At 50.7% G+C, this 26,014-nt stretch overlaps 1 protein-coding gene across 1 annotated transcript; it reads left to right on the top strand.

Moving 5' to 3' along the window:
* The first annotated feature begins 20,207 nt into the window (after positions 1-20,207).
* On the top strand, positions 20,208-22,363 carry TMSB4X (thymosin beta 4 X-linked). Its single transcript, XM_019417893.2, has 3 exons — positions 20,208-20,302; positions 21,415-21,528; positions 21,924-22,363. The coding sequence occupies exons 2-3, from the start codon at positions 21,429-21,431 to the stop codon at positions 21,956-21,958; spliced, it is 135 nt and encodes a 44-aa protein (XP_019273438.1). The 5' UTR covers positions 20,208-20,302; positions 21,415-21,428; the 3' UTR covers positions 21,959-22,363.
* Positions 22,364-26,014: the final 3,651 nt, after the last annotated feature.

The raw sequence follows: 26,014 nt of genomic DNA, 5'->3' as shown, positions 1-26,014 counted from the left end.
AACGTGTTGGAACCAAGCTCATGAAAGGCTGCGTCTAGTGCAAAGCGGACAGTGGACTCTGTCTCATTAAAAACCACACAAGTTTTGGGGGGGGGGGGGTCCTAATCCTGCAAGGTTTGTCCAGCTGTGTCTAAGTCTCATCCATTTAGACATTGGTCAACTCAAGTGGAAGTTCTTTATTGGCTCCTGGTGATGTCACACGAGGCTGGGAGAACAGGTTTTCTAGGTGTGGGGCTTTAACTTAATCCCTGAACCATCTAGAAAAAAAAAAAAAAAGCCCTAAGGCCTTTCACCTCCTTCGGAGCCAGGGCCTCTGGTGGTAAGTGGATACTAAGCTTTTCCCAAGTGCTCCTAATAAACAACAGAAAAGCCAAGAAACGGCAATGCAAAGGGAGAGTGAGGAAAGTAAACTCTGGGGAGGAGGCTCTTACCTTTGCCGCCTGGAAGCCACTTGGGAGTTTAATGGGCTCGTGCCGTTGCCAGGGCCCCGCCCCAGGTTCTGATCAAGTGGTCTGGATACCACATGGGCGGCTGGAGTTTGGAAAGATCCCCGGGTGCTCCCAGTGAACAGCCAGGCCTGAGAGCCATTGTTCGATGTGCAACGTTCGCTCCCGCGTTAATGGGATCCTCACACCCACGAACTAGATTAAGGGTCCTTATGCCTCGAGCACATTTAAAATAAAACCCAAGACTTGGCAAGAAAAAGTTAGCACTTGGGGCACCCGGGTGGCTTAGTCGGTTGAGTGAAGGACTTCGGGTCAGGTCACGAACTCACGGTTTGTGGGTTCAAGCTCCGCGTCGGGATCTGCGCTGGCAGCTCGGAGCCTGCTTGGGATTCTGTCTCCCTCTCTCTCTGCCCCTCCCCGGCTCTCGCTTTGTCTCTCTCTCTCTCTCAAACAGAAACATTAAAAGAAATTTTTTTGAAAAAGAAAAAGAAAAAGCGCAGGATAGAGGAATAGGAACCTGATGAAAATTGAGCATAAAACAGAGTCAGGTTCTCTCTCTCTCTCTTTCCCAAATTGCCACCATTAACTGCTCCCAAAGAATCCCGGCCTGCTATTTACTTTATTCATTTTTGAACGAAGCATTTGTATTAGCTGACCTTCAAACACTTCCAGGTTGTCTAAAAGGAAGCCATGTGGCACTTTGACTTTTGAGTTACCTGGCAATTTGTATCAAATCCCTTTAAACCTCCCCAGCTGAGAATTACCGTTGTATGCTGTTGTATTCTCTGGAGTACGAGGCTCCAAACACAATTTAGGTCAAGTCCATTTAAAGGTTACTACACGGAGGCCACGACTGTGAGTGGGTGAGCTCCATCCACAAAATGGCCCTCTGTCATCTCGGGGGGATGGGGTGCCAGTTACGTTTTTGAACATGCTGTTAAGTCCCATAATTCTCTTCGGGAAGTCAGACTAACGGTGCTCTCCAGGGCAGGCAGGGTCGGAGGGGTAGCGTGGCGGGGCGGGTGTGGCGGGAGGAACTAAAGCCTGGAGTATGTGGCAAGCTGGCCTCGCCACTCTCTCGCCGACAGTGTGACACCAGGCAGGTTTTTCACTGTCTCCGAACTTCACTTTGCTCGTCTCTACTCTAAGGGAATAATAACCATGTCAGGTAGTTTTTCTTTTAAAGTTTACTTATTTATCTTGAGAGAGAGAACGAGGGCGTGAGCAGGGGAGTGGCAGAGGGGGAGGGTGAGGGAGGGAATCCCAAGCAGGCTCTGCACTGACAGTGCGGAGCTCGACTTCGGGCTCAATCTCACACCCCTGAAATCACGACCTGAGCCGAAATCAGAAGTGGAGGACGTTTAAGCGACTGAACCACCCAGGCGCCGGCACCGCCCGGTAGTTTTTCTTAAAAGGGATAGACCCAGACACGCTGGTGACTGGTTCTTGGGGAGGGGCGATGTGTGGGGTTTGCAGGTGTCCGCGGTGTAAATCCTCCCACAATGGCCGATTTCAGGCTGCCAGCATGACACCAGCGAATACGGCCTTGGGACAGACGTGCACCACCGGAGACGGGCCATCTTAGGGAACCTTCCAGGGTGCACCAGGCACTCGCAACCCATCACATCCCCGCTGTCTTCACCCAACAGGAGCCCCTGTGCTGACATAGGGTTTTACCATTTTTCAAACATTTTTACGGGTCCTCTCATTAAATTCTCGGGGCAACATTGTGAAATGGCAGGGTGGGCCTTACTGTTTGTACAGACGAGAAGGCTCAGGCTCAGAGGGCCGGGAACAAATTGCTGAAGGCCCCAGGGTAAGTAATCTATAAAATGGGTACAGTGGGCAGAATAACGGTTCCCCCCCAGAGAAGTCCGCATCCTAGTCCCCGGAACGCGTGAATGTCTGGGCGACCAGGCAACCGGAAATTCAGGTTGCAGCTGGAACGAAGGCTGCTAGTCAGCGGGCCTGGAAGTAGGGAGCGGCCTCAATTACCCAGGTGGGGCCAGTGTTCTCACAAGGGTCCTGAGCCGGGCGAGAGGGAGGCAGAACAGGAGGACGGGAGGGAAACGTAACAGGGCAGGAGAGAGGCAACATTGCTGGCTTTGAGGACAAAGGAAGGCTCTGTAAGCCTAAAGGCAAGAAAGGAGATGCCCCCTGGAGCCTCCAGAGAGGGACACAGCCTTCCAGTGCCTTGACTTTGGCCCGGTGAGACCCGCGTGGGACTTGTGACCTCGGGAACCGTAAGAGAATACATTTGTGTTGCTTAAGTTGAGAAACGTATGGCAACTGTGACGGTGGCCGAAGAGCTGAGCAGGCAATTAGGCCTCCTCCTCCTTCAGGTCTCAGGGCACATTCCAGCTCCGGTGGGGGGTGAGAGGGGGTGCGGGAGGCCTCTTTTTTCTCGATCTTTCTAGGCCCGGGCTTTCTCCCCCGAGTTGTCATGATCCGTGGGTTTTAGCACTTCCTGCGGCCGTAATGCTCCGCATCAGTCAGCCTAATCCCCAAGGGCAAGATACCATTCTCTCCCCCTCCTGCTTGCCCCCCACCAGCTTCTTCCCCAAGAGCAGGGCATCAGCGCCGGTGCAACACGCGTGAGTGTGTGCTTAAGGGACTGAATGCTCCACTCTGGCCTCAGCAGTAGCGCTGTCCCGTTGCCGCCACCAGAAATCGGGGCGCTGAACTCTCAGTGTTGCGGGACCATGAAAAGCTGCTCTTGGTAGCGTCGGGACCTACCTCCCCCGCTCCCTGTAGTGCAATCCGCGAGCCACAGGAAAGGTCAAGACCGCCCCTCTCCCCATGGCCCCACAGAAGCAGCCTTTCCTCCGGCTGGCGTGGGTCAGCCTCTTTTGCAGAGGAAGGAGGGTTGTGGCTCAAGACCGGAGAGAAACAGGCGTGACGAACGGGCTCATGGCGCGCCCGTCTCTGATGTCGCCGTCTTTGTCTCAGCAACGCCTGTGTTGGATTTGGGCCTTCGGGCTAGGCACTGGCTTGCTCTGTCCTCATTGATCCAATGTGAAAAGTCCCAGCTCGGTGCTCTGCTTACTTTTCAAGGCTTGTGAAAAAGGAATGGAGAGAGGTATGGGCGAGCCTTGAGTACTGTCACAGGGTTAATAGGCTAGGAGCGGATGTGACCACGTGCTGAGAGCCGGGGCTACGTAGGAAAGTTCACATTCTCACGGGAAGTGAAAGTGAGTTGCGTCACCTCTGTCACGTGACGGCTGTGTGCTGCTGATAAAGTCACTGGGCCCCTGTTTCCTCACACATGACACGGGGAGCCTGACAGGTTCCATTTATTGATTACTTCCACGCATCCCACCCGTTCCAAGCCCTTGGCCATGACCCGTATCTTACAGTCCTATCGTTTCTCAGTGTCAGAATTGGGACCGGCTACGTAGTTTGTGAGCCCTCCTTCAGAACTGGTTACATTTCCCCACGGCAGCAGCAGGACATTAAACCAAGCCTGGGGCCCTCCTGAGCGCAGGCCCCTGTGTGACCACACAGGTTGCCCACCCATGAAGCCGACCCTGGGCCGTGTGACTCCAGAGCAGGGCGAGAGCACCCCCTAGAGGAAGCTGTTGCAACAACACTCCAGGGGCACAGTGGGGAGGGGCTCCTGGAGAGGAGGTGAGAGGTATGTTGGTGGGGGGAAACGGGGAAGGGTGGATGACTTAGGGGTAAGTGGAAATGTCAAGTTTGGGTTACAAACCTGGATATCCTGGACGGCAAAGTGGCGGTGGGGGGAGGAGTGCAGTGGGTAGAAAAAAACTGCTGACGCCTGATGGCCTAGCCTTTTGTTTTGAGGACATCGGGCCTATCTGGGGGTGTCATCACATGCACAAACTTTGCCTTTGGGCACACAGCAAACAGGATACATTTTTTCAGGAAGTGGAAAGTCTTTGAGAAGAAAACAAATCAATTTAATTTCCTAAAAAGAACAGCTGTTAGTGGCATTTCTCAATTCGGGCTTTTTCCCCCCCGAACATTCCCTTCCAATTTTCAGAGGCATGATCAGTTCTCTGATTACTCTATGATCATATGTCATATCTATCGTGTTTTCATGTAATTATGTCATATAATAATTGTACATTTCAGAGGAAACAAGCCAGGCAATTAAAACAAAACAAAACCAGAAAAAAAAAAAATCTTCCAACTCTCTCCCAGATTCTTCTCTCAAACTTGGTAGGGGCCCGAGAAGTGAGGCACCTCAAGCCTGAGACTGCCTGGGTTCAAATCCCAGCTCCTACCCACTCAAAATGGCACTTGGGACAAGTTAGGTAACCTGGGTCCCTTCTATAAAGTGGGGGTAAGCATACTAGTTCTCACCTCAATCCTCCTGTGTTACGTTGTTCTGAAGATTGAATGAGAAATACCTTGACTAGTCCCTCATCAAGGTACCATCCACTGACACTGCGGTGGTGAGGTTGGGTTGAGCCTTCTGACCACCCCGGAGGTCTAGCAAGAAGGGCTCGTGGGTTCTTCTTCCCACAAGGGCTCACAATAGAGTTTTTGACAGATTCAGCAACCTGAGGCAAGCAAGGCCACGGAAGAGAGGGGAAGCTGCCCCATATCTGTACCTATTTTGAAAGAGGAGCTCTCCGGATTAATAAGAATCTCCCGGGGCGCCTGGGTAGCTCAGTCAGTTAAGCGTCCGACTTCGGCTCAGGTCATGATCTCACGGGTGGTGAGTTTGAGCCCCGTGTCGGGCTCTGTGCTGACAGCTCAGAACCTGGAGCCTGCTTCAGATTCTGTGTCTCCCCCCTTTGCCCCTCCCCTGCTCACTCTCTGTCTCTCTCAAAAATAAACAAACCTTCAAAAATAATAATAATAACAATCTCCCTACTTTTCGTGATTCAGGGCTGGAATTCTGCCCCAGTATAGTTCTTGGGTAAGCATTCAACAAGCGTTCTTTCAGGCCCCTTGCTGTTATGCATTGGAGATGCGGAGGGAAACCAGCCCAGGCCCACCACTGAGGAGAGCCAGCCCGACTGGGAGAGTGGCAGGGAACAAACAAATGGCAACAGGGACAAATGTCGCCACAGAAGGCTTTCCTCCAGAGGCCTGGGGGTGTGAGGATAGCATTCTGCCTCAGGGAGTGGAGACAGCTTCCCACCTCAGGTCACATTTAAGCACAAGTCTCTAAAATGGCTGCCAGACAGGGAACTTCCGGGGCTGATGGAAACATTCTGTATCTCATCCGGGAGGGTGGTTACACCGCCATACACGGCCGTCAGCCCCCGTGGAAAGCACGCGTAAAATGAATGCACTCTGTTTCATGTGAATGAAACGTCAATCAGGTTGATTGTAAACAGTCTGCAGGCCCGGGCGCCATGTTGTCACGTCAGCACGCTGCCTGGCACTCGGTGGATTCTCTGCTGAATGAGACCCTGAAGGGCCGAGTGTGTCCCCAGGAGCCGGCTCCGTGTTGCTCCCGGTTCTGAATCCTGCCTTTGTGCAGCCACCAGGAGCTGAGGGCTGAGGCCAGCCTCTTGCAGGGGAGGAGCCTCAGCTAAATGCATTGACCTTGCCAGGCCTTGGGGAGCTCAGGGAAGTCTTTCTGCTTCCTCCTCTTGGCAGGGGGCTCTTCTGGTCTGAATGCAGGGCCCTACTGGCCGACCAGTTCCAGGCTCTGAAGGAGCATTTATCATGTTCGTGGCTCCCATGTGCCCTTAGAGTTTGTTGACTAGTCTCTTCCGGGCTGAGCTCTCAGCCACCGCCTCCAATGCTGTTCTCTTCTGAACCCCCACCCTCTCTCCTTGCCCCTCCCTGATCCCCCTCCCCTCTTCCCCCTCCCTCCCCCAGGCGAGGACCCAGCTGGGGCTGGGCTGCCAAGAGACCCCAGGCCAGAGCCTTGAGGCCTGAGACTTACCAAGGCCCATGTGTGTCTGTGTTTGGGTAGATCTGGATGGACAGAGAGCTGAAGTGACGATCGATTTTGGGAAAGGGTCTCAGTTTCCCCCCTCAAGGTAAGGCTACCAGACAAAACACAGGAGTCCTAGTTAAAGTGGAATTTCAGATAAATCATAATTTTTTAACTACGTCTCAAATATTGCATGGGGTAACGCACTCGAAAGTGTCATTCGTCTGAAATTCCAGCGGAGCGGGATTTTGGCTACATCTAGCAGCCCTGCTCGGCGTGGGGGGCAGCAGTGGGAGAGGACGAGGAGAGCACACAGCCCTCTGGGGGGGCAAGGGCGGCCAAGCCTTCTCGGTGCTTCCCCCAGGGCATCGGAATGGCAGGAACCACGGTGACAGGGTAGGGTGTGTGAGGTGTGAGTCTGCTTTCCACCAAAGCCATTATCCGATGAGCCTGATAATTGGGAAAGAAGGGGATGGGCTGTGAAGGTGCTTCGTCCCCTCCCCCACTGTGGGGCTCCTTCTCCCTCCCCGTGAGGCCAGCTGAGGTAGCCAGGTGGGGCACCGAGAAGCTGACAGGGCGGCCAGACTTCTGTCCGGCCTCCTCACCCGCTTTCCCGGGCCTCCCCATCCTCACGAGACCCACGTGGCACCCCCCCCCCCCCCCCCCCGCCTTTAGGACCTTCACCCCATGGCTCCATGGGCACCGAGCTGTCTAGGCAGGCATAGGAGGAGTCAGCAGAGAGTTACTTGCATATAAACGGGTGGATGGATGATGAAACCCCAGGAAACCACGGCTCCTCCCAGCCGGGGCCCCAGGCAAAAGCCGGCCTGCCAGGCTTGGGACCCGCTTCTGGCCTCACTACATGCCCAGAGACCTTGGACCAGTCCCTTACCGTGTGCCCTGTCTCTTCATTTGTAGACGGGGTGCCAGCTGCCTTCCTGCACCCAGGAGGCAGGAATGAGCTGGCAGGTGCAAAGTGATGGCAACATTTAAAAATGAAACACCTGGGGGTGCCCGGGTGGCTCAGTCGGGTAAGCGTCTGACTCTTGATCTCGCTCAGGTCACCATCTCAGGGTTCGTGCACTCGAGCCCCGCATCAGGCTCTGCACCGACAGCGTGGAGCCTGCTTAGGGTTCTTTCCTCGCTCCCTGCCCCTCCCCCACTTGTTTTCTCTCTGTGTCTCTGTCTCTCTCTCTCTCTCTCTCTCTCTCAAAATAAATAAATAAATAAAGTGGGGCGCCTGGGTGGCTCAGTCAGTTTGAGCGTCTGACTTCAGCTCAGGTCATGATCTCACGGCTCGTGAGTTCAAGCCCCGCGTGGGGCTCTGGGCTGACAGCTCAGAGCCTGGGGCCTGCTTCGGATTCTGTGTCTCCCTCTCTCTCTGCCCCTAACCCACTCACATTCTGTCTCTCTCAAAAAAAATAAATACACATTAAAAAAATTGTTTTCAAACAATAAAAAATAAATAAACTTTAAAACAAAAATGAAGCCTCTGTACAAATGTACCTTTTTATGGTGGTTCAACCTGGCTACAGGTGCTTCTGCTTTGAGAAATGCAATACGTGAATATTCAGGCACCTACACACATCGCCAGGAGATTCAAACAGCAGCTCCTCTGAAAATATGAATCAATTCACCAAAAGGTAGCGTTGTGCTCGCATTTTACGGGAAAACATCTAAGACCCAGCTTCTGTAGCTGGGACGGCTCTTCATTGGTCATGTGGTAGGCTGGCTGCCTGCACTCGATGTGCTTGGATTGCATTCTAGAAAGGAGGCCTGTGGCTGACCTGTCTACAGTCCATTTGCTTTAGGATTATGAGCATCATAGTCTTAGTAACTGTCCTCCTGCCCCTTTAAGAACAGAAGTTCCCTCGGTACAGAAAAGCAGGAAGTGTCCCTGCTCTATCTTGGCTGGGAGTTTCACTTCCTTCCAGAAGTGTTTTCGTACTAAAGAAACCCCAAGTCCAAGGTCTCATCTCTTTCTTTCAAAGGCAGCCTTAACTGCCTTTGTGTTGGGTTTTATGAAATTTCTTGGGCAGGAAAATATGCAAATATATTTTTTTACTTTTTAGTTTTAAATAGCCTTTATTTTTTAGAGAAGTTTTACATCCACAGCAAAACTGAGTGGAAGGTACAGAGATTTCCCATATAGCCTCTGCCCACACACACACATGCAGAGCCTCCCCCATTGCCGACACAGATAATATATTCTTTCAAAGTTTTATTTATTTGTTCTGGGACAGAGAGAGGCAGAGAAATAGAGGGAAGGAGAAGTGGGGGGGGGGGCAAGCAGGGAGCCCGACGCGGGGCTCGAACTCACAAACCCTGAAATCATGACCTGAGCCGAGATCAAGAGTCAGACGCTTAAGCAACTGAGCCACCCAAGCGCCCCGACACAAATAATGTTTGTTAAATATATAAAAGGTGAAAGCAAAACATAACATGATATTTTTAATATTTTAAAATATGAAAGTAATACATGCTTCTGGTAAAATGTAAATGGTTGAGGATTCCCCAGAGGTAACTTCTGTTCATAGTTCTTAAAATTCCCTTCTGGAAATTGTCTCCGTAACCTCACTTTATTTATCGCACAGAGATAGAAGATACGACATTTAGAAGGTTCTCTTTTTTCCATTTAGGGTTATACTTTGGGGGAGCCTGGCTGCCCCGGTTGGTGGAACATGTGACTCTTGATGTCAGGGTTGTAGGTTCAAGCCCCACATTGGGTTTCTTTCTTCTCTTTTCTTTCTTTCTTTTCTTTCTTTCTTTTTATTTATTTGAAGAGAGAGAGCTTGAGCTGGGGAGGAGCAGAGGGAGAGAGGGAGAGAAAAATCCCAAGTAGCCTCGGGGCCTGAACCTTCGAACCCAAGGATCATGATTTGAGCCAAAACCAAGAGCCAGATGCCGCCCAGGCACCCCTGCCTTAGTCTTTTCCTAATGGCTGTGTAATTTTCCATCGTTTGCATATCTGTCACATATTTAACTAACTCCCTAATTAATATACACTTGGGCTAATCCTAGCTCTTCGTCTTACGTACAATGCTATGGGGACAGATATATGTGCATGTGTGTATGTACGTGTATATCTTGGCATAACTGCCCAAACACGGCCCTAGAGAACATTTCTAGCAAGGGAACCACTGGATCAAATGGGAAATGCTGGTTTATTTGTGAGGGCCCCTGGTAGCTCTGAGAAAGTCTACACCAGCTCACGCTTCCAACAAGGGCATGTGAAAGCTGCTCTCAGCCTTCCTTCCCTGCCTTCGGACCAACCTCAGACATTACTTAACCTTTTCATTTTCGTCAGTCGGCAAGGGGCTGAGAGGGCCTGCTTGTTTGATTTGCATTTGAAAGCCTGCCAGCCAGGGGCATCGAGAGAGAGAGAGAGAGAGAGAGAGAGAGAGAGAGAGAGCGCGTTGGATTCGATCCCAGTGCCGGCACCTGCCGACGTGATGTCTGGAGCCTCAGTTTGTCCATCTGTAAAATAAGCATCCTAAGCCCAAGACCATGGGGTTATGGAAAGCCTCCGACAAGTGGCCAGCACGACAAATGTGAATGGGCTTCCCATCGAAGCAAAACAAAACCCCAAAGAGCCAATTTCGACTGGCCCAGTCCGAGGCCCAGGAATAGTTTCTGCGGTATCTGAGATCTCACCTTCTTACGCGCTGCCCCTGCTTGAGGGAGGAAAATGCAAATTAAACGCTGCAGGAGAAAACTTAAGCGATCACATCAAATGGTCCGTCTGACTAGTGAGTGAGCCAGCGCATGTTACATCTTGGAGCCCCAGTTTCTTCTCTGTAGGCTGGGGTGTTCGCTTTACCTACCCACCCAGGTCGCTCGGGGAATGAGAAGGGACACGGGACAGTGCCTGGCTCTGGATGACCCTTGTGGTTATTCCCAGCCACGGATCCCCCTAACTGCTCAGCCCATGTCCCCCAGCGGGACAGGTGAAGCATAGAGTCCCCTCCACTACAGGTGATTCTCAACATTTACTAGGTGCCGGGCTAGCTGAAGACCCTTTGGGACCATAAACCCTGCAGGAGGGGACTGGCGGAAGGGCAGCCCCCAACTTTCTGGCCTGCCCTTTGGGATGGAATTATATATCCTGCGATGCTCAGCAAGCTGGGTGCGAGCGAACGGTGCCCATTACCCCATTTTCTAGAGTTTGATAAAACCTTCATGGGCCTGCTTTGTGAAACTATATCTCCCATGTTTCTTTCTTCCTTTTTTTTTTTTTTTTTTTTTTTAATTGTCTCCTTTGGAAGCTGGGTGCACTCTGAATCTAAGTGACACGTAAGTGGAGACGTCACTGACATGGTTTCTCCGGTGACGTCCGTGCCGCAGACTCTCGCTTGTGCGGGGGTGGGGGCGGGGTGGGGGGGGAGGAGTTTGTATCTCCCCAAACTTCAGGTGTTGGAATCGTAATCCCCATGATGATGGTATCAGGAGGTGGGCCTTCGGGAGGTGCCTACTAGCTCATGAGGGGAGAGCCTTCCTGAATGGGATCAGTGCCCTCTTTTATGAGAGGCCCCGTAGAGCTCCCTCACCCTTCCACTGGGACTAGGAAGAGGGCCCTCACGGGACGTGCTGGCCCCCTGCTGTCACACGTCCAGCCTCCAGAAGTGTGAGAATAAACGTCTATTGTTTGTAAGCCCCCCAGTCGGTGGGATTTCCTTGTAGCAGCCTGAAGGAACCAAGACCCTGACCTAGGAGCTGTTTGTGCAGACAGCTGACATGGCCCCACCATCTTAGGAACAGAGATACAGTAAAGAGTATGTCGCAAAAACGAACAGCTTCACCGTGGAGAAACCCGGCAGACGGCACCTTCGTCCAGCGATCAAAGTTAACACCCCCAATCATGGTACAAGCCAACGTCATGAGCCTCCTGATTCGAGACACCGAGAAGGTCACAGCATCCCTCATGCAGCATTCCTGCCAAAAAGGCAAAGCCCAAATCCAATCACGAGGAAACACCAGACAGACCTAACTCAAGGGAAATTCCACAGAACAACTGGCCCGTCGCCTTCAAAAATATTAGTGTCCTGGAAGACCGAGAGAGGCTGAGGAAGTTCTAAACTCAAAGACACTGAAGGGACATAACGTCTACATGGGACGCGTGCTCCTGGATCGCAACCTGGACCGGAAGGAAAATTTGTTAGAAGGACATTATCAGGCCGATAGGCAACATTCGAATGAGATTTGTAGATTAGATAGCAGTTTTGTAGCAACGGGAACCTTCCTAGTACTGGTAATTGTACAGTGACTGTGCTGGGGAACGTCCTTGTTTTTAGTAAATGCACACCGAGTATCCGGGAGCACAAAGGCGTTATATTCGCGACTTGCTCTCGGGGGTTTAGAAGATACATATAGAGAGATGTATGATAAAGCAAATGTAGCAAAGTATTAACAGTTGATGAATCTGGGTGCAGGGTACACAGGAATTCTTCACTGTGTTTTTGCAACTTTTCTGTAAGCCACCTCGTTATCATAAACAATCAGACATTGTCCAAGGGGCGCACCAGGAATAACAAAGACCGTGCAACCACTTGGGAAACACCAAGGGTTTAAGAGGCTACCTCGCAGGAACCAGGGACCAGGGACCAAGGCCAGCCACATTATTATGCAAACCGGATCCAGTATTCTAGCTAGAAAAGTAAGGCATTTATGCAAATAGAGCCTGAGAGTACAAAATATACTATTCAAACATTAAAATACCTCCTCCTGGCCCAAACTAAAATTGTGTCCCAGTCTATAAATAGACAGAAAAATAGAAAGAGTTAAGTCCAAACATGTGCTTTCTCTTCCTGCCAAGGACTACTGGTAGTTAAGATAGAGTGTGTGTGTGTGTGTGTGTGTGTGTGTGTGTGTATGTGTGTGCGCGTGCGCGCGGTGGCGGGGGGGGGGGGGAGGGGGGGGTGCGGCTTATGTCGGGGACGCCATTTTCATGAAGGAGTCACTGTGGGTCTTTGGAAGCCAGGCACGCAGGTTCAAATCTGAGAAATGGATTCATGGAGGATAAAACTAACCAAACGCACGGCCGTCACCGCCACCGCCACGGCCACGGCCACAACAGAATCGGGTGCTGTTTACTTAGTGTCAGGAACACTTCCAGTACCAATAAATCATCCTGGAGTTAGCAACGCTACTCTCACATGACCGACATTCATAAACCACGGCATCTGGCTCCGTTTCATCCTATATAATCTGCTTCCTGAGGTGTTTGAGCTCCCGCGCCTAAAATCACGCCTCCAGGGCTAGGGGCCCACCGCAGAAAGTAAGGCGCTTTGCTTTCTGCCCTTGGCTCTGCTGAGCAGCGGAATGCCGCTGGGCAAGTCGCTTCCCCTCTCTGTGCTGGCTTTCATCCACTGCAAAATCCTGATGCCAATACCTAGTCCCTTTATCTGCCCAAGGCCGCCTTCAGGAGAAAATGGCACACAAGATGAAGAAACCGCATCGACAAAGTTCACAAACACCAGACAAATGTGACTCGCGTTACCTAAGGAATTACCGGAGCCCCAAACGTAAGGTGACACTTATAAGCTGGCCTTTCTTCCAACGGTTGTCCAGTTTACTGGTCGCTCTGAGCTCGCGCCTAAGCCCTTGTGAGTAAGTTGCTAGTACGGCCTAGAATCTAGGCCAGGCCGAGAACACGCAGGAGGCAATGGTAGGTAACCTTCCCAAAGCAGATATTCGTTGGTTTATCTGCTTCATTGATAGCCACACCATGATCCCTTCCATTCTGTCTCAGAAATTCTGTTGGTGACTTTTTCTGGGTCCAGAGACCCCCTCCCTTAGACAGGCTCGGGTCCACGGCCATCCGAGAGGGCCTTGGAGGGACCCCAGGGAGTCCCTGAACTTAGAAAGGAAAAAAAACTTACATCCTTTCATTAACCTCGAACTGAGCGTTAGCATTTCCTTCCAGCAGATCTACGGGCGGGCGAGGCTCTGAGCACCGGCCGCTGTCACAAAATAGCACAGACCTAGCGGCTTAAACGACACACACGTTATTTCTCACCGCCCTGGAGGCTGGGAAGTCGAAGATCAGGGCGCAGGCACAGTTAGTTCCTGGGGAGAACCTGTTTCTCGTCTGGCTCCCGGACAAGCTGCCTTCCTTCAAACGTGCCGTCCTTCTGGGCAAGGAAGGTCTGTAGCATTGGCGGTTCCTGTGACTGGGTCACCAAGACACCGCAGATATTTTTACATCTGTTCACCTTCTGCAGATATCTACACGCTCCTCACGACTTTGAATTTATGCCGGACGGGGGACCGACCGACTACTGGATTGTGTTATTTAATGCCTAAAGCAGCATGTCTGTTACTCCCGCACAGTGTTTACACTTCTCTTGGTAACTGCATGGAAATACACTTGTTTTCGCTCTTGATCTCAGGTTTTTCTTTAAGTGTATTTATTTGCTTAGAGAGAGAGAGAGAGAGAGAGAGAGAGAGAGAGAAGCAGCGGAGGAGGGGCAGAGAGAAAGGGGGACAGAGAGAAAGGGGGACAGAGGATCTGAAGCAGGCTCTGTGTTGACGGCAGAGCGCCTGATCCGGGGCCCCAACTCACGAACCGTGAGGTCACGACCTGAGCCGAAGTCGGACACTTAACCGGCTGAACCCCCCAGGCGCCCCTAGGCTTTTCTTTTCTTTTCTGCATGTTCATGATTCTGAGAAAAGGTCTGGGGGCTTCATCAAATTGGTGCAGCACGGAAAGAGTTAAGAACCAGACTCACTCCACCCCCAACCAGACACTGGAGTGTGAGGAAATGGGCCTACGATTTACTTTTTCTTTCTTTTTTTTTCTCTCTCTCCACCAACCCGTGCCGCCCCCCCACCCCCCGCTTTCTTAATCGAGGTAAAAATTCACATAACATAAAACGAACAGTTTTAAAGCGAACAATTCAGCGGCATTTCAGACGTCCAGGCTGTTGTGCAACCGACCTGCTGTCTCGTTCCCAAACGTTTCCATCACGCTAAAATGAAACCTTGGACCTATTCAGCGGTCATTCCCCTGGGCTCCCTCCCCTCAGCCCTTGGCAACCTCTAATCTCTTTCTCTCTCTCTATGGATTTGTCTCTACTCTGGATGTTTCCCGTAAATGGGATCAGACGACACATCAAGGTCCTCCCATGTCGTAGCGCCCACCAGGGCTCTGTTCCTTTTTATAGCTGGACACTGTCCCCTCGTGTGGCTACACCACATTTCCTTCACGCGGTGGTCCGCTGACGGGCATGTGGCTGGCTCTAACTTTTGGCCGACCGCTGTGAACTGTGTTGCTGTGAACAAGAAGACGAGTATTTGTTCGGATGCGTGGCCTTGATGGAACCGATTCGCTAAAGTGAGTTTTGGTAACCGTAGTGTCTATGAATCTCAAGTGTCCGTATCGTCTTGACCCCCTCAGGCAGTGGAGTCCTGGCTCTAAATTGCGAGGTAAAAAGCTGGACCTCGGGGCGCCTGGGTGGCTTGGTCGACTAAGTGCCTGATTCTTGATCTCGATCTCGGCTCAGGTCATGATCTCACTGACAGTACATCTAGCCTGCTTGCGATTCTCTCTGTCCCTCTCTCTCGCTGTCCCTCCCCCACTCACATGCGTTCTCTCTCTCTCTCTCAGAATAAATAAACTTAAAAAAAAACACCTTGAACGCAAGCATCCTTTTCTGGTGTTTCCATCGGCCTTGTGTGTGGCCTTTGTGTGAGAAAATGACATCTTCCTCTTCTTGCTTTGTTGCAAATTCTATCTGGGGAATTCTTTCCCAGGGAAGCCTCCTGTGAGAGAAGGCGCTTGCTCCCTCATGGGCCCTGGAACCTGCCAGGCGGTTCTCACGTACAAGTAAGCCTGCAGGCATCCCGCGGGCAGAGAAAAAGAGCCAGGCAGCAAGAACGGAAGAGAACTGGGGTTGACACCTGGCGCAGGCCCTAGAAAAGGGTGGTGGCCGCCAGCTCCCAGGGCAACTAGGCTCAGGTTGAGGCCTAGCAGAGGGTGCAGAGGCCGAACCGTCCTGTGCCCCTGCTCAGACCTCTTCACGCTCGGGCAGCATAGGTGGGAAGGATCAGAGAGGGAGGGCATTGTAGGCCCAGGAAGGGGCCCAGGAGTAGATGGGCCCCTTCCTGGGTCCTAGGAAAAGCCAGGGCACTGGGGGTGCACAGGGAATGAGAACGAAAGGGGCAGGACTAGCTTCATAACCTGGGGACACGGTACAAAATGAAAGCGCGGGGCCCTTGGTTGAAAATTAACGATTTCAAGATGGCGGCCGGGGAGCACGAAGCCACGCCAAGGGTCTTTGTGAGCGCGGGGTTAAATAGGTTAAATAGGTTAAAAAGACTTGTACCTCTGCATAGGTCCCATGCCCTTGGAGCCAGCCCTGCGGAGGGGGAATGGTCCGGGTCATCCAAGGAGGTCGAACTTGGCCTACGTGAGGTAGCCTCTCAAATCTAGTGCCCACCTTGATTTTCCTTACCATAAAGCCGTTAGCCACCTTCTGCTGATGGTGTGGGAGACACATTCTATTTAAAAAGCTTTGACGTCCGCCCATTAAAATACCGGGAACACTTGTTACTTGCTGATGATAACTCCCGCTTCGCAGCGGAGTAAAAAGTTGGTCATTTCTTTTTTACACCTAAGTCCAGCGGGAGTAGGCGGAGCCTCCCCTTTCAATATATTATTATTTGACCTGCTAATTTTTTGTCGCCACTGTAATGGGAATGACCTCTGGGGAAAATACCGAAGGTGTGCAAAGCTGTGCGAAAGTGCCAACACTGAAGATAACGTAACCGTTTTAATTTTCAAATTTAATTGCTATGCTATGTGACTGCGATATCCGCGTTTCAAAGTTTTCCTGCCGGAAAAATGTATTGCGATGGGATAAAATTTCACCGTTATCGGGCCTATGGAACAAAGCCTAAGGGCCTTTGGATTCTAGAAAAGCATAGTGTTTAAATGAAGCAGCTTCTGAACCAACCCTGCCTCTGGTTTCCATCGGGTGGTTTTGGGTAAATCATTTAATCTCCCCAGGGCTCCCTCAACTGCAGAGGTGCCTCTGTCATAGGTTGGGTAAGGATTTAGGGAGATTACGCATGGAGAGCTCCCCTGTATACGGCGAGCACGCAAAAAACGTTATCATTACGGTCGCGACTGCTGCTTCTACTGCGACGGTGATGATCGCGATGGTTGACTCGGGCCGCTGCCTGCTTCTCAACCTTATTTCCTGTTACTTTCTCTCGTTCTGCGCAAGCCCCGGCCAAACTAAGCGACGCACCGCCCCCTGCACATACTTGAAGGTTCTCTGCCTTCTTTTTGGTGCCCTTGCTGTGCAGAGACTGAGTAACCACTTGGAGGGGATGTTGTAGAGGCGAATTCAAGCCACAGAAGGGAACTGGGTTGAATGAAATCCCCTTGAAAGTTCCCTTTGGCGCTAAGATCCCATCAGATCAACAAAGCGAACGGGAAAGCGAGGGGCACGTTTGCTATTCCCCAGTGATCTTCGACTCTGCTCTGCGTGGCCTCCTCTGCTGGCTTTTTTTTTGTTTTGTTTTTTTGTTAGTGCCCCTTGCAGCCGGTGAGAGTTGAACTAGATACTGTATATGGATAGGCCACTCAATACCCCTTCCCTGTCATTAGGGGGTGGGACTCGGGCATTGTCCGTGGGGGATTTAGATGAACAGATGGCGTGGGGCCACCGGGGAAAGTGGGTTGCAGGCAGGTAGGGCAGCTGGTGGGCGGCCCTGGAACCCGGACACAGGGACCCCGGGCTTGAGAAGGCCAAGGGTGGGGAACCTTGCTGCTGTCACTTCTGTTCCTTCTCTTCTTGTTCTGGCCAGTGCTCTGCCCAGAATTTAATAGGTTAAAAAGACGAGGGCTGGTTTGCATGAACCCAGACTTCCCTGGCTGTTTGTCCAGCTTTGAAAATAGCTACAAACCCGTCCCGGGCCATCCCTGGAAAGGAAAATGAAACACAGTGTGGTCCGACACCTCTTCCTGGTTCCACGGGGCATGGGCTTTGGAGGTGGGCCACCCGCCCAGTGCAGGCTCTCTCGGCGCATTTTTCACAGGGTGCTGTGGCCCACGAGCTGAGGAAGGCCTGGCCGGCACCAGGTGGGTGCCTTACCAGAGTCTTCCACCGGAGAGCCGTGAGCGGGGTGGGTGCACCCTGAAGTTCTGTAGTCACTCAAAGCCGCGATCTTTTCAAGTGGGACGGAAAACCCCCACCTCCACGGTGGCTGTGCCCGGCACCCGCTAAGCCACTTAAAATGGGAGCTTCGGTGAGGTGGGAATTATCCGGGACATCTGAAACATGGACGCTGAGAGGTTTGAATCATCTGGGGGAGGAAGGCAAGGTGGTTAGAGCCACAGGTTCAAAGTTGGGCCCAGCCGGGTTCAAGGACCTTCCTCGCTGAAGTAAGTCAGCTCTGCCAGGCATTCTGGGAAACAGAGCGGCCTGCCCCCTCCTCACACGCTTCCTGAGGATTCTCCGGCACAGACTTGGGGGACGGGGGTGAAGGCTTTTATGAACCCCTCAGCACAAATAACACAAATAACTCCCGCCTGAGTTACCGCAACAATGGATCTCTAGCCTCAGTTTCCCCATCTGTGAACCTCTCCTCCCGGACGGGCAGCGGGCAGGACAGGCAGAAGCAAGTCTAAAGCACATCTGACAATGCCTGACGCTTACAAGGCATCAACCAAGGGGAGATGCGATTTTTTATTTGCTGTAAAACTAACACGAGATCTCATTTTCCCCGGTACTTTATGAAAACATCGAAAATTTGCAATTCCAAACACCGAACATTCATTTATTTTTTCCCTCCACTTGCCATCCTAAATGAGAATAACAGTACAAAGCACTTCCTAAGGCTTTAGGCCTCCCAGCCACCCCGTGAGGTCCGTACAACTGCAATGACCCCATTTTACAGACGAGAAAGCTCGGGCACGGAAACATGAATTCACGTGGCCAGGGTCACCTAACTCTGAAGAATATTCCTTCAGTTCGCGTTTCCCTTCATCTGCCTCCCCCTGTCTTTCCATTCTCTCTGGGTCCCAGACAAGGTGTCAGGACAGGCCGGGCACAGTAGACACCCTTCCTTTTAGTGTGTCCCCTTCCTCTCTGTCTGTCCATATCTAAACACAACGGAAGGCTGCTTGCTCGAAACTCGAAACTAGAAAGATTCTCCGGGCATTTCCAAATTTCCACTCCTCTGTCTCTTCTGGAGACATGGCTCTGGCAGGCCTAACCCTTTCTAAGCAAAAGGCCTTGGGGAGAAGAAGGACTGGGCCTTGTGGTCCTTTGTACCGGGAGACACTGCAGGGGAGGGGGGTGGAAGGGGCGGCGGGAAGCAGTGACTTTTGACAGCAGCTGGGTGAGGCAAAATGGAATCCCGGAACCTACAGAAATGGTGTCAGTATCTGAAACGGGCCAGAAATTCACCCTGCATGATCTTTTCTGAGCTTCCAGGACCAAGGGGACTCAACTAGGGTAGGCCAGGGGGAGGTGTAATCAGAGAGGTGACATCCTGTTTGGAGAACAGAATGGCAGCCACCCAGCAGAGCATGAACTGGGGAGCCAGACAGTCACCTGCCCCTCCCCACCCCCTCCTGCTTTCCCCCCCCACCGCCCACCCCAGGAAGAAGGAAGTCAAGTGGATAAAGAAATGGGGAAGTCGGAGGTGCTCCTGCAATGGCTTTTAAGGGCCTATATAACACTTGACTTTAATCCCCAGGAGACAAAAGCCACTGCCCTACACATGATTAGTAAGGGGTTTCTGGAAATATTTCCTCAGGATGCAGAAAGGGATAAAAAGTATCATGCATACTGTTTCGCAGCTCAAAATCATCTCAGGTAGTTCTTTTCCAACCCGCCGGTCTTTTTCCTTTCACCTGCCACTCGCAGGCACAGGGCACGGGGTCTGTAACTAATTTCGGCGGCAAGGGGGTCACGGTACTAGCAGGCAAGGTGCCATTTTGAAAACCGTTCGTCTCCACCGAAATCTCCCATTTCCGGATGTAACTTAGAAGGGCCCTTCAATACTGTCTTGGGCTGGAAAGGCTCTCTTTGAAACGGAATGAGATTTTTAAATTTAATCTTTCGATTTTAGAAATGATGGGACTGCAGTCTTTGGCATTGGGCCTCCTTAGCAATCACTTTTATATTTAGGAAAATAAGAAACAGGACAGTAAAAGAACTTCCTTATTGTCAGGCAGCAAGTCAATAGCAGAGCTTGAACTTGACTTATTTTTCTAAGGCGGGGGGGCGTTGTACCCTATAAAATACGGATAAATTAACCTCCAAGCGGCCAATATTCCGGTTTTTTGATTCGACTGCTCGCAAAAATTATAGCGATGAAGAAAATACGCATGTTACAGTAAGGAACCTTGAAAACAAAATCCCTTCAGGGTGTTTTACCTCCCACCCAATTCAAGGAGAAGCCGGGCGAGGAGACAAAGAGGGCCGGGGTGGGGCGCGGGCCCTCGGCTGGTCCGAAAGCTGAGTCACAGGAATCGCACCCCTGCAGTGGGCGAGGCCCTCCCGCGCGGCCACCGCACCCTGGCTTGGGGATGTCCGCCCCAGACAAAGCCAGCTTCGCAGTAAAGGAATGCCTGTCCCCCACCCCCCCCGCCCCCCCGTAGGTACCACCCTAGACCCTTAGTTATCATGCCCCGGTCCCCAAGAGCAGGCTTCCGCGGCTGTTGCAAAGATCCACGATGCTAAAATAGACACGAAGAGGGAAAATGCATTATGCAGGAAGTGCTGGAGGGTGGGGGGGCTTGCGCCCGTTTTAATTTTCCGCCGTCGTTGCGGTCAGGGTGCACTGGTGCACACGGGGCGGGGGTCCCCCAAACGCCAGGCAGGGTGAGGAGCCGGGGCGCGAAGGGGTTAAGTGGGCCGGCGGGTGACATCACCTCATTTACATAGGAGCGCGCATATAGCGGCGCGCGGCGCGTCCCGCCCGGCATTCGGCGGCGGCCACTGCGCAGATCGGACTTCGCTCGCTCGTGCACCTCGCTCCGGTGAGCCCCAGGGCCCCTGCCTCCTGCCCTCCCGTCCCTTCCCCGCCCCGCGCCCGCGCTCGCCCCTCGGCGGCCGCCTCCCTCCCGAAGCGTCCCTGCAGCCCGAGCCCAAACGGTCCTCCCGGGGAGGCCTGCCTTGGGGGCCTGGGGGTGCCAGACCCTGCCAGATGCTGGGGGGACGGGGTCGGGAACTCGGTGATTTTAAAAAAACGACCCCCCCCTCCCCGCCCAAACCGGACCTTCGGCCGTGCAGCATCGAGGGAACATTTTTTTCTCCCCCGCCCGAGGCATTCTACATTGTCTCTTAGGCGGTGATTAGTCAGGAACAGAAAGATCCTTTGTTCCAACTCACACCCACCCGAACCCGGAGCTTCAACAATTACATTTTTTCTTGTAGCCTCCGAGGGCTTCTTGGGCTCCTATCTGTCCAGATTCAGGCGGCTGGGCTCCACTGTGAGATGGAAAAAAAAAAGGGGGGGGGGGGTCAGCCCTTCTTGCGGGGGCTGCCGAACGGCCCCTGCGTGCCGATCACCACCGGTCGATGGGGTGTGGGGCAGCTTTGTGTGCAGCCGGCGGCATTGTTGAGCGCCAGCGAGGAAGCGGTAGGGCGGTGGTCGGAGCGCCGGCCGCAGCTGCCGCCTTTGTGAGCAGAGAAGAAAGCACGGGCGCGCATCTTTGGCGGACAGAGCGCGCATGGAAAATGGCAGCGCTGTGCAGCCCGGGATTCATTTTAAGAATTTTTACTCGATCCCATCCCCCGCCCCCCACTTGAAATGGCTTCACCGTGTTCCCCTTTTAACCAGCCTTGAATGGTTCCACATTGCAATTCACAACCCGCCGTGGTCAATTTCATTATTCCGAAAGATTCGCCCCCCCCCCCAATGGGGGAGCGATCTTGCCGGTTTGGGCCCCGGCATTTGGAAATAATGAAGGGGGGGGGTTCTTTTTTGTATAGAAAGAGGAAGCTTTAGCCTTGAATGAAAGCGGAAGGAGACAGAGGTGGGGTTTCAGGCAGGGGATGCGAGGGCAAAAGCGCATTTCTGAGCCGGGAGAGACAAGGGTGGGTCGCTCCTCGCGCGATCTCACCCTTCTTCTTGGCTTTGTATATGCAGCTTCCTCTGCAACCATGTCTGACAAACCCGATATGGCTGAGATTGAGAAATTCGATAAGTCGAAATTGAAGAAGACAGAAACGCAAGAGAAAAATCCGCTGCCTTCAAAAGAAAGTAAGTCTCCCCCCTACCCCCCCCCCACCACCTTGAGAAAAGGCTGGGCGGGAGGATGGGGAGGGGCTGGGAGGGGGGGGCGGGGGAGTGCGGGGGAGGAGCTGACAGCTCTTCATGATGAATGTGGCCTGCAAAGGCTAATTAAAAATTGTTTTGCAGCCAGCCAATAAGGCTTTAATAATTTCATAATGGGATGTTTACAGTATATTACGATGCAGTATGTATTCCATTTTATCTGTTCAGATGGTCTTTTTAATGTACATGTTTTCGTGGTGGAACGGCTTGATACTTGGGATATGGGAAGCGATCGTAAAAGAAAGTGCAATCATCTGCCACTAGGCTACACTGAGTCCCCCTAATGAGCTCTTCTCTTTCTTTTTTCTTTCCCGTCACAGCGATTGAGCAGGAGAAGCAAGCAGGCGAATCGTAATGAGGCGTGCGCCGCCAATATGCACTGTACATTCCACAAGCATTGCCTTCTTATTTTACTTCTTTTAGCTGTTTAACTTTGTAAGATGCAAAGAGGTTGGATCGAGTTTAAATGACTGTGCTGCCCCCTTTTCACATCAAAGAATCGAGAACTACTGACAAACGAAGGCGCCTGCCTCTCCCATCTGCCTGTCTGGCTGGCAGCGAAGGAAAAGAACTTGCATGTTGGTGAAGGAAGAAGCTGGGTGGGACGACAGAGAAATCTAGAGTAAAAACCAAGCTGGTCCAAGGTGTCCTGCAGGCTGTAAAATGCAGTTTAATCAGAGTGCCATTTTTTTGTTCAAATGATTTTAATTATTGGAATGCACAATTTTTTTAATATGCAAATAAAAAGTTTTAAAACCTGGCTGGTGTGACTGTGGTGTCTGGAAGGAGCGGCTTATTCATACACGAACCCTTTGCCAAAGGGCCGAGAGCGGTCTCGCTGGGGAACGATGATAAGTTAACAAACATCGGGTAATTGGGGGTAAAATCAGAGACGGCGTAGAAATGAGTTTCATCCAGGAATGTGAAAAACCTCGTGTGTCCTAGGTGATGGGAAGATTATTTCTTTAGGCTGCTTGAATTCCTAGTATGAGTTGTACGAAAACAAAAATACATTTGCAGTTCTTGCCTTTCATAGGGTTCGATAAGCCAACGCCAAATTTATTGCATTAATGGTAGTGGTGATAATTCACAGCACAATCTTTGATTCAGGAGTCAAGGTGAACTTGCTTACTTAGCCAGTGACCAGCATTGACACAGATAGGATTTAAGCAGTTTGGTGGTGAGGAAAAATTACATTTTTAACAGCTCCTTTATAAAAGGATTCAAAATGTGCTTCCTTGTCTAATGGCCAGTTTCAATATTCAAAATTGTTTTTATAAAATGATGGGTGCATTTATGATTAATGAGTATCATTTTTAAATAAAGAGGAAGGACCTCTTTGGATTTAAACGACATCAGGACAAGGATGGAATCTATGTTAAACTTAAAGTCCATGGGATTTAATTGGTTCATCTCGAGGGTTCGCCTTTCCTGAGGCTGATAACTTCTTTGAAGTACCTGTTTTTAACTGGTGGGGAAAAGCCAAGCCCTTGTTTGGGGCCGTTTAGGTACAGAAAAAGGGAATCGAAGTCTCAGGATTTTTTTTTTTTTTTTAAATACAAAGGATATCATTCTCAAATGTCCTTAACGGATTCCTCGGCTTTGTAAGGACGGGTGCAAATATTTTTTTCAAAAATCCTACCAACGTTCTCAAGTGGCAGCAGCCTTTAAGGATGCCAGTTCACCCAGTAAGTATCTCAGCAAAGCTAAGCCTTGGCCTGCAGATGTCCAGGAAGTTCAACTGCCCCCCCCCCCAATCCCTGCCCCCAAGACTGAAGAAAATGCCCCTCCTGAAGGAGGGGGTGGAGGGCAGATTGTTGATCAGTATTAAACCGGTTGATTTCATTTCCTTTGCTCAACACTTATTTTGAGAAATGCACAGGAAACCATTTACCTGTGGTTTAGACAATCAACCAGACCATCAACTACAAGCATATCTGCAGCGCCAGGGAAGGGATGTGTGCCGGTTGGCTGCAAAACCCGAATGCCACAGTCTGCTCAGCCGGCCCTCCAGCCCTGCATTTTCTTTTCCCTCCTGCAAGGAAGGGTGTGGGCAAAATGAAAATGCCCAAGGCACAAAGAGAGGCCAAGCCCACGTGGGTTTTTGCTGTGTCCGTTTTTCAAACCATGCGGAGATGAAATGAGCGTTAAGGGGAGAGGGAGGAAAAAAAAAAGTAAAAATGAAAAATCTGGTAATGATTGAGTCTTGGCGGCGTGGTGTGTGGGATGGGGAAATTCAGAAGCTTCTGTACATATCACACTGTGCACTTTACTGCACGTGGGGATGGGGGGTAGGAGAGGCTACTTTTGTAAAAAAAATTGTTGAGTGCATTCTGTTTTCTTCCCAAGAGAGGATCTTCCCAGAAGGGCCTGGGATATTTGTGAATCCATATGGGAATGTATACTGTTATTAGGAGCTTGGAGTAGACGGTCTTTTTCACGGACGCGGAGAGTGAGGTCCCCGTTAGAATGAGGGACTGCTCGAATTGAAGGAGGCCATAGCCACCGCATCTTTGACCCTCTCTCCTCCCCCAGGAGGAAAGAGGCCAAGGTTGCTTATGTAAGAGCCTAGGGTCACACAGTCCTGTCCGGGACTTCTGCAAATTTTCAATTGATCCGGACGAATCAAGCAAAAACAGAGGAAGTAAAAAGAGACTCACCCAGAGACTCTCAAACAAAAACACCCCAAGCTGGAGCCTTTCTGAGTTCCAGATTATAAATCGAAACATTATTTCATAAAATTGCAAGCACTTAGCACTTGATTTCCCCTCGTAGGGTTCACTGAGCTGGCAAGAGAATAAGAAAAACACCCTGCCCAGCTCCCCCCACCCCCGCATATTTCTCACTTTTAAGAGCGCCTTACGGTGCAATCTAAGAGAATTAAACACACGGATTTGAAGTTCGACTATATTTTATTTGAATGTTGTAAGAGGCTAGATGACAAATCGAAGACACAGATGTGCAATGCAGCAAGCTAAGAAGAAAATATGTTTCTATGGCTTAAATTTGCCTGGCTTACGTGTTCCCTGGATAATTGTACTATAGCCTCTGACCTCTCTCGTGATACTGTTGGCTTCTGAGACTTGCGGGCAGGGTACGTGTGTGCCCTAAGTTCATATTCCTGTGGTTTTCCTTCTGTGTCCAATGGGGCCTTGCCTGGTAAGGGGCACATCTTAGGGCTGCAATATCCACTTTTCTTCTCTTAATTGATGCAGACTTTATGTAACGTGATGGTTTCGGGGTACCTTTGAATGTGGGAATGTCATAGTAAATAGCACGATTTCAGATGTGTATATATTTTTGGTTACTGATAAACAAATAAATGGTTGCCAGTGGCCAATGGCCAAATACAGCCATAACTTAGAAGCAGTCTTACTAAACACCATGGACTGTTTTTCCTTTTTCTGAGACGGTCTCAGACTAGAATGGCCAGCCAAGGACATTGGCATTGATTCCACATATTAAGCCTCACTACACTTCTCCTTGGCCTCACATATATATTTTTAAAATATATTTTTCGGGGCGCCTGGGTGGCTCCGTCGGTTAAGCGTCCGACTTCAGCTCAGGTCACCATCTCACGGTCTGTGAGTTCGAGCCCCATGTCGGGCTCTGTGCCGACAACTCAGGGTCGGGAGCCTGCTTCGGATTCTGTGTCTCCCCCTCTCTCTGCCCCTCCCCCGCTCATGTTCTGTCTCTCTCTCAAAAATAAGTAAACAGATTAAACAAATAAATAAAATATATTTTTTAATCAATATTATACAGGGATGTCATCCTCAATATTTATTTGTAATAACCACCTAAATGTAATGAAAGGAAAATCACACGTTATGTGGACTCTCCACCTCGTGAAACTTAAAAATTATTTTACAAATATATTTAAAGAGCTGTGAGCAGTGGCTAATTTGCCACTGTTCTTGGTTGTGCTGATTTTGAATCAACACTTAGAGCCAACTACATCTATTAAGCCAGAGTGCTGGGTCATTAGTTCACCCCACCAATATTTATCAACAGAATAGTACATGCCGGGCATTTGTTGATTATTATTATTATATTTGCCACCGAGATCCCTGACCTCATGTGTGTTCCCTTGGCTAAAGATGTTCTTTTCATCTAAATCTGAGCAGAAAATGCTAAGAAATTATTCCTATTCATTTTTAGGGTGAATGATAAACCCAAGGGCCTTGAGGTTTTTAATTATTTTTCATAAAAAAAAATATATATATGTATTTTTTTTTACTAAGTAAACTCTGGACACAACAGGGGGCTTGAACTCATGACGTCAACCGAGATCAAGAGTCACATGCTCTGCCAGCCAGGTGCCCTAGGGCTTTGAGTTTTTAAATACATCTAAACATGTATTCTTTGCTTTACTGTGGACGCTTTCCCCAAATGTATCTATAATGATTCCATT

Source organism: Panthera pardus, unplaced genomic scaffold (assembly GCF_024362965.1).
Source record: "Panthera pardus isolate Hobbes unplaced genomic scaffold, ASM2436296v1 HiC_scaffold_27, whole genome shotgun sequence".
Taxonomy (NCBI): domain Eukaryota; kingdom Metazoa; phylum Chordata; class Mammalia; order Carnivora; family Felidae; genus Panthera; species Panthera pardus.
The sequence above is the reverse complement of the archived record's forward strand: the minus strand, read 5'-3'. Positions and strand labels throughout refer to the sequence as shown.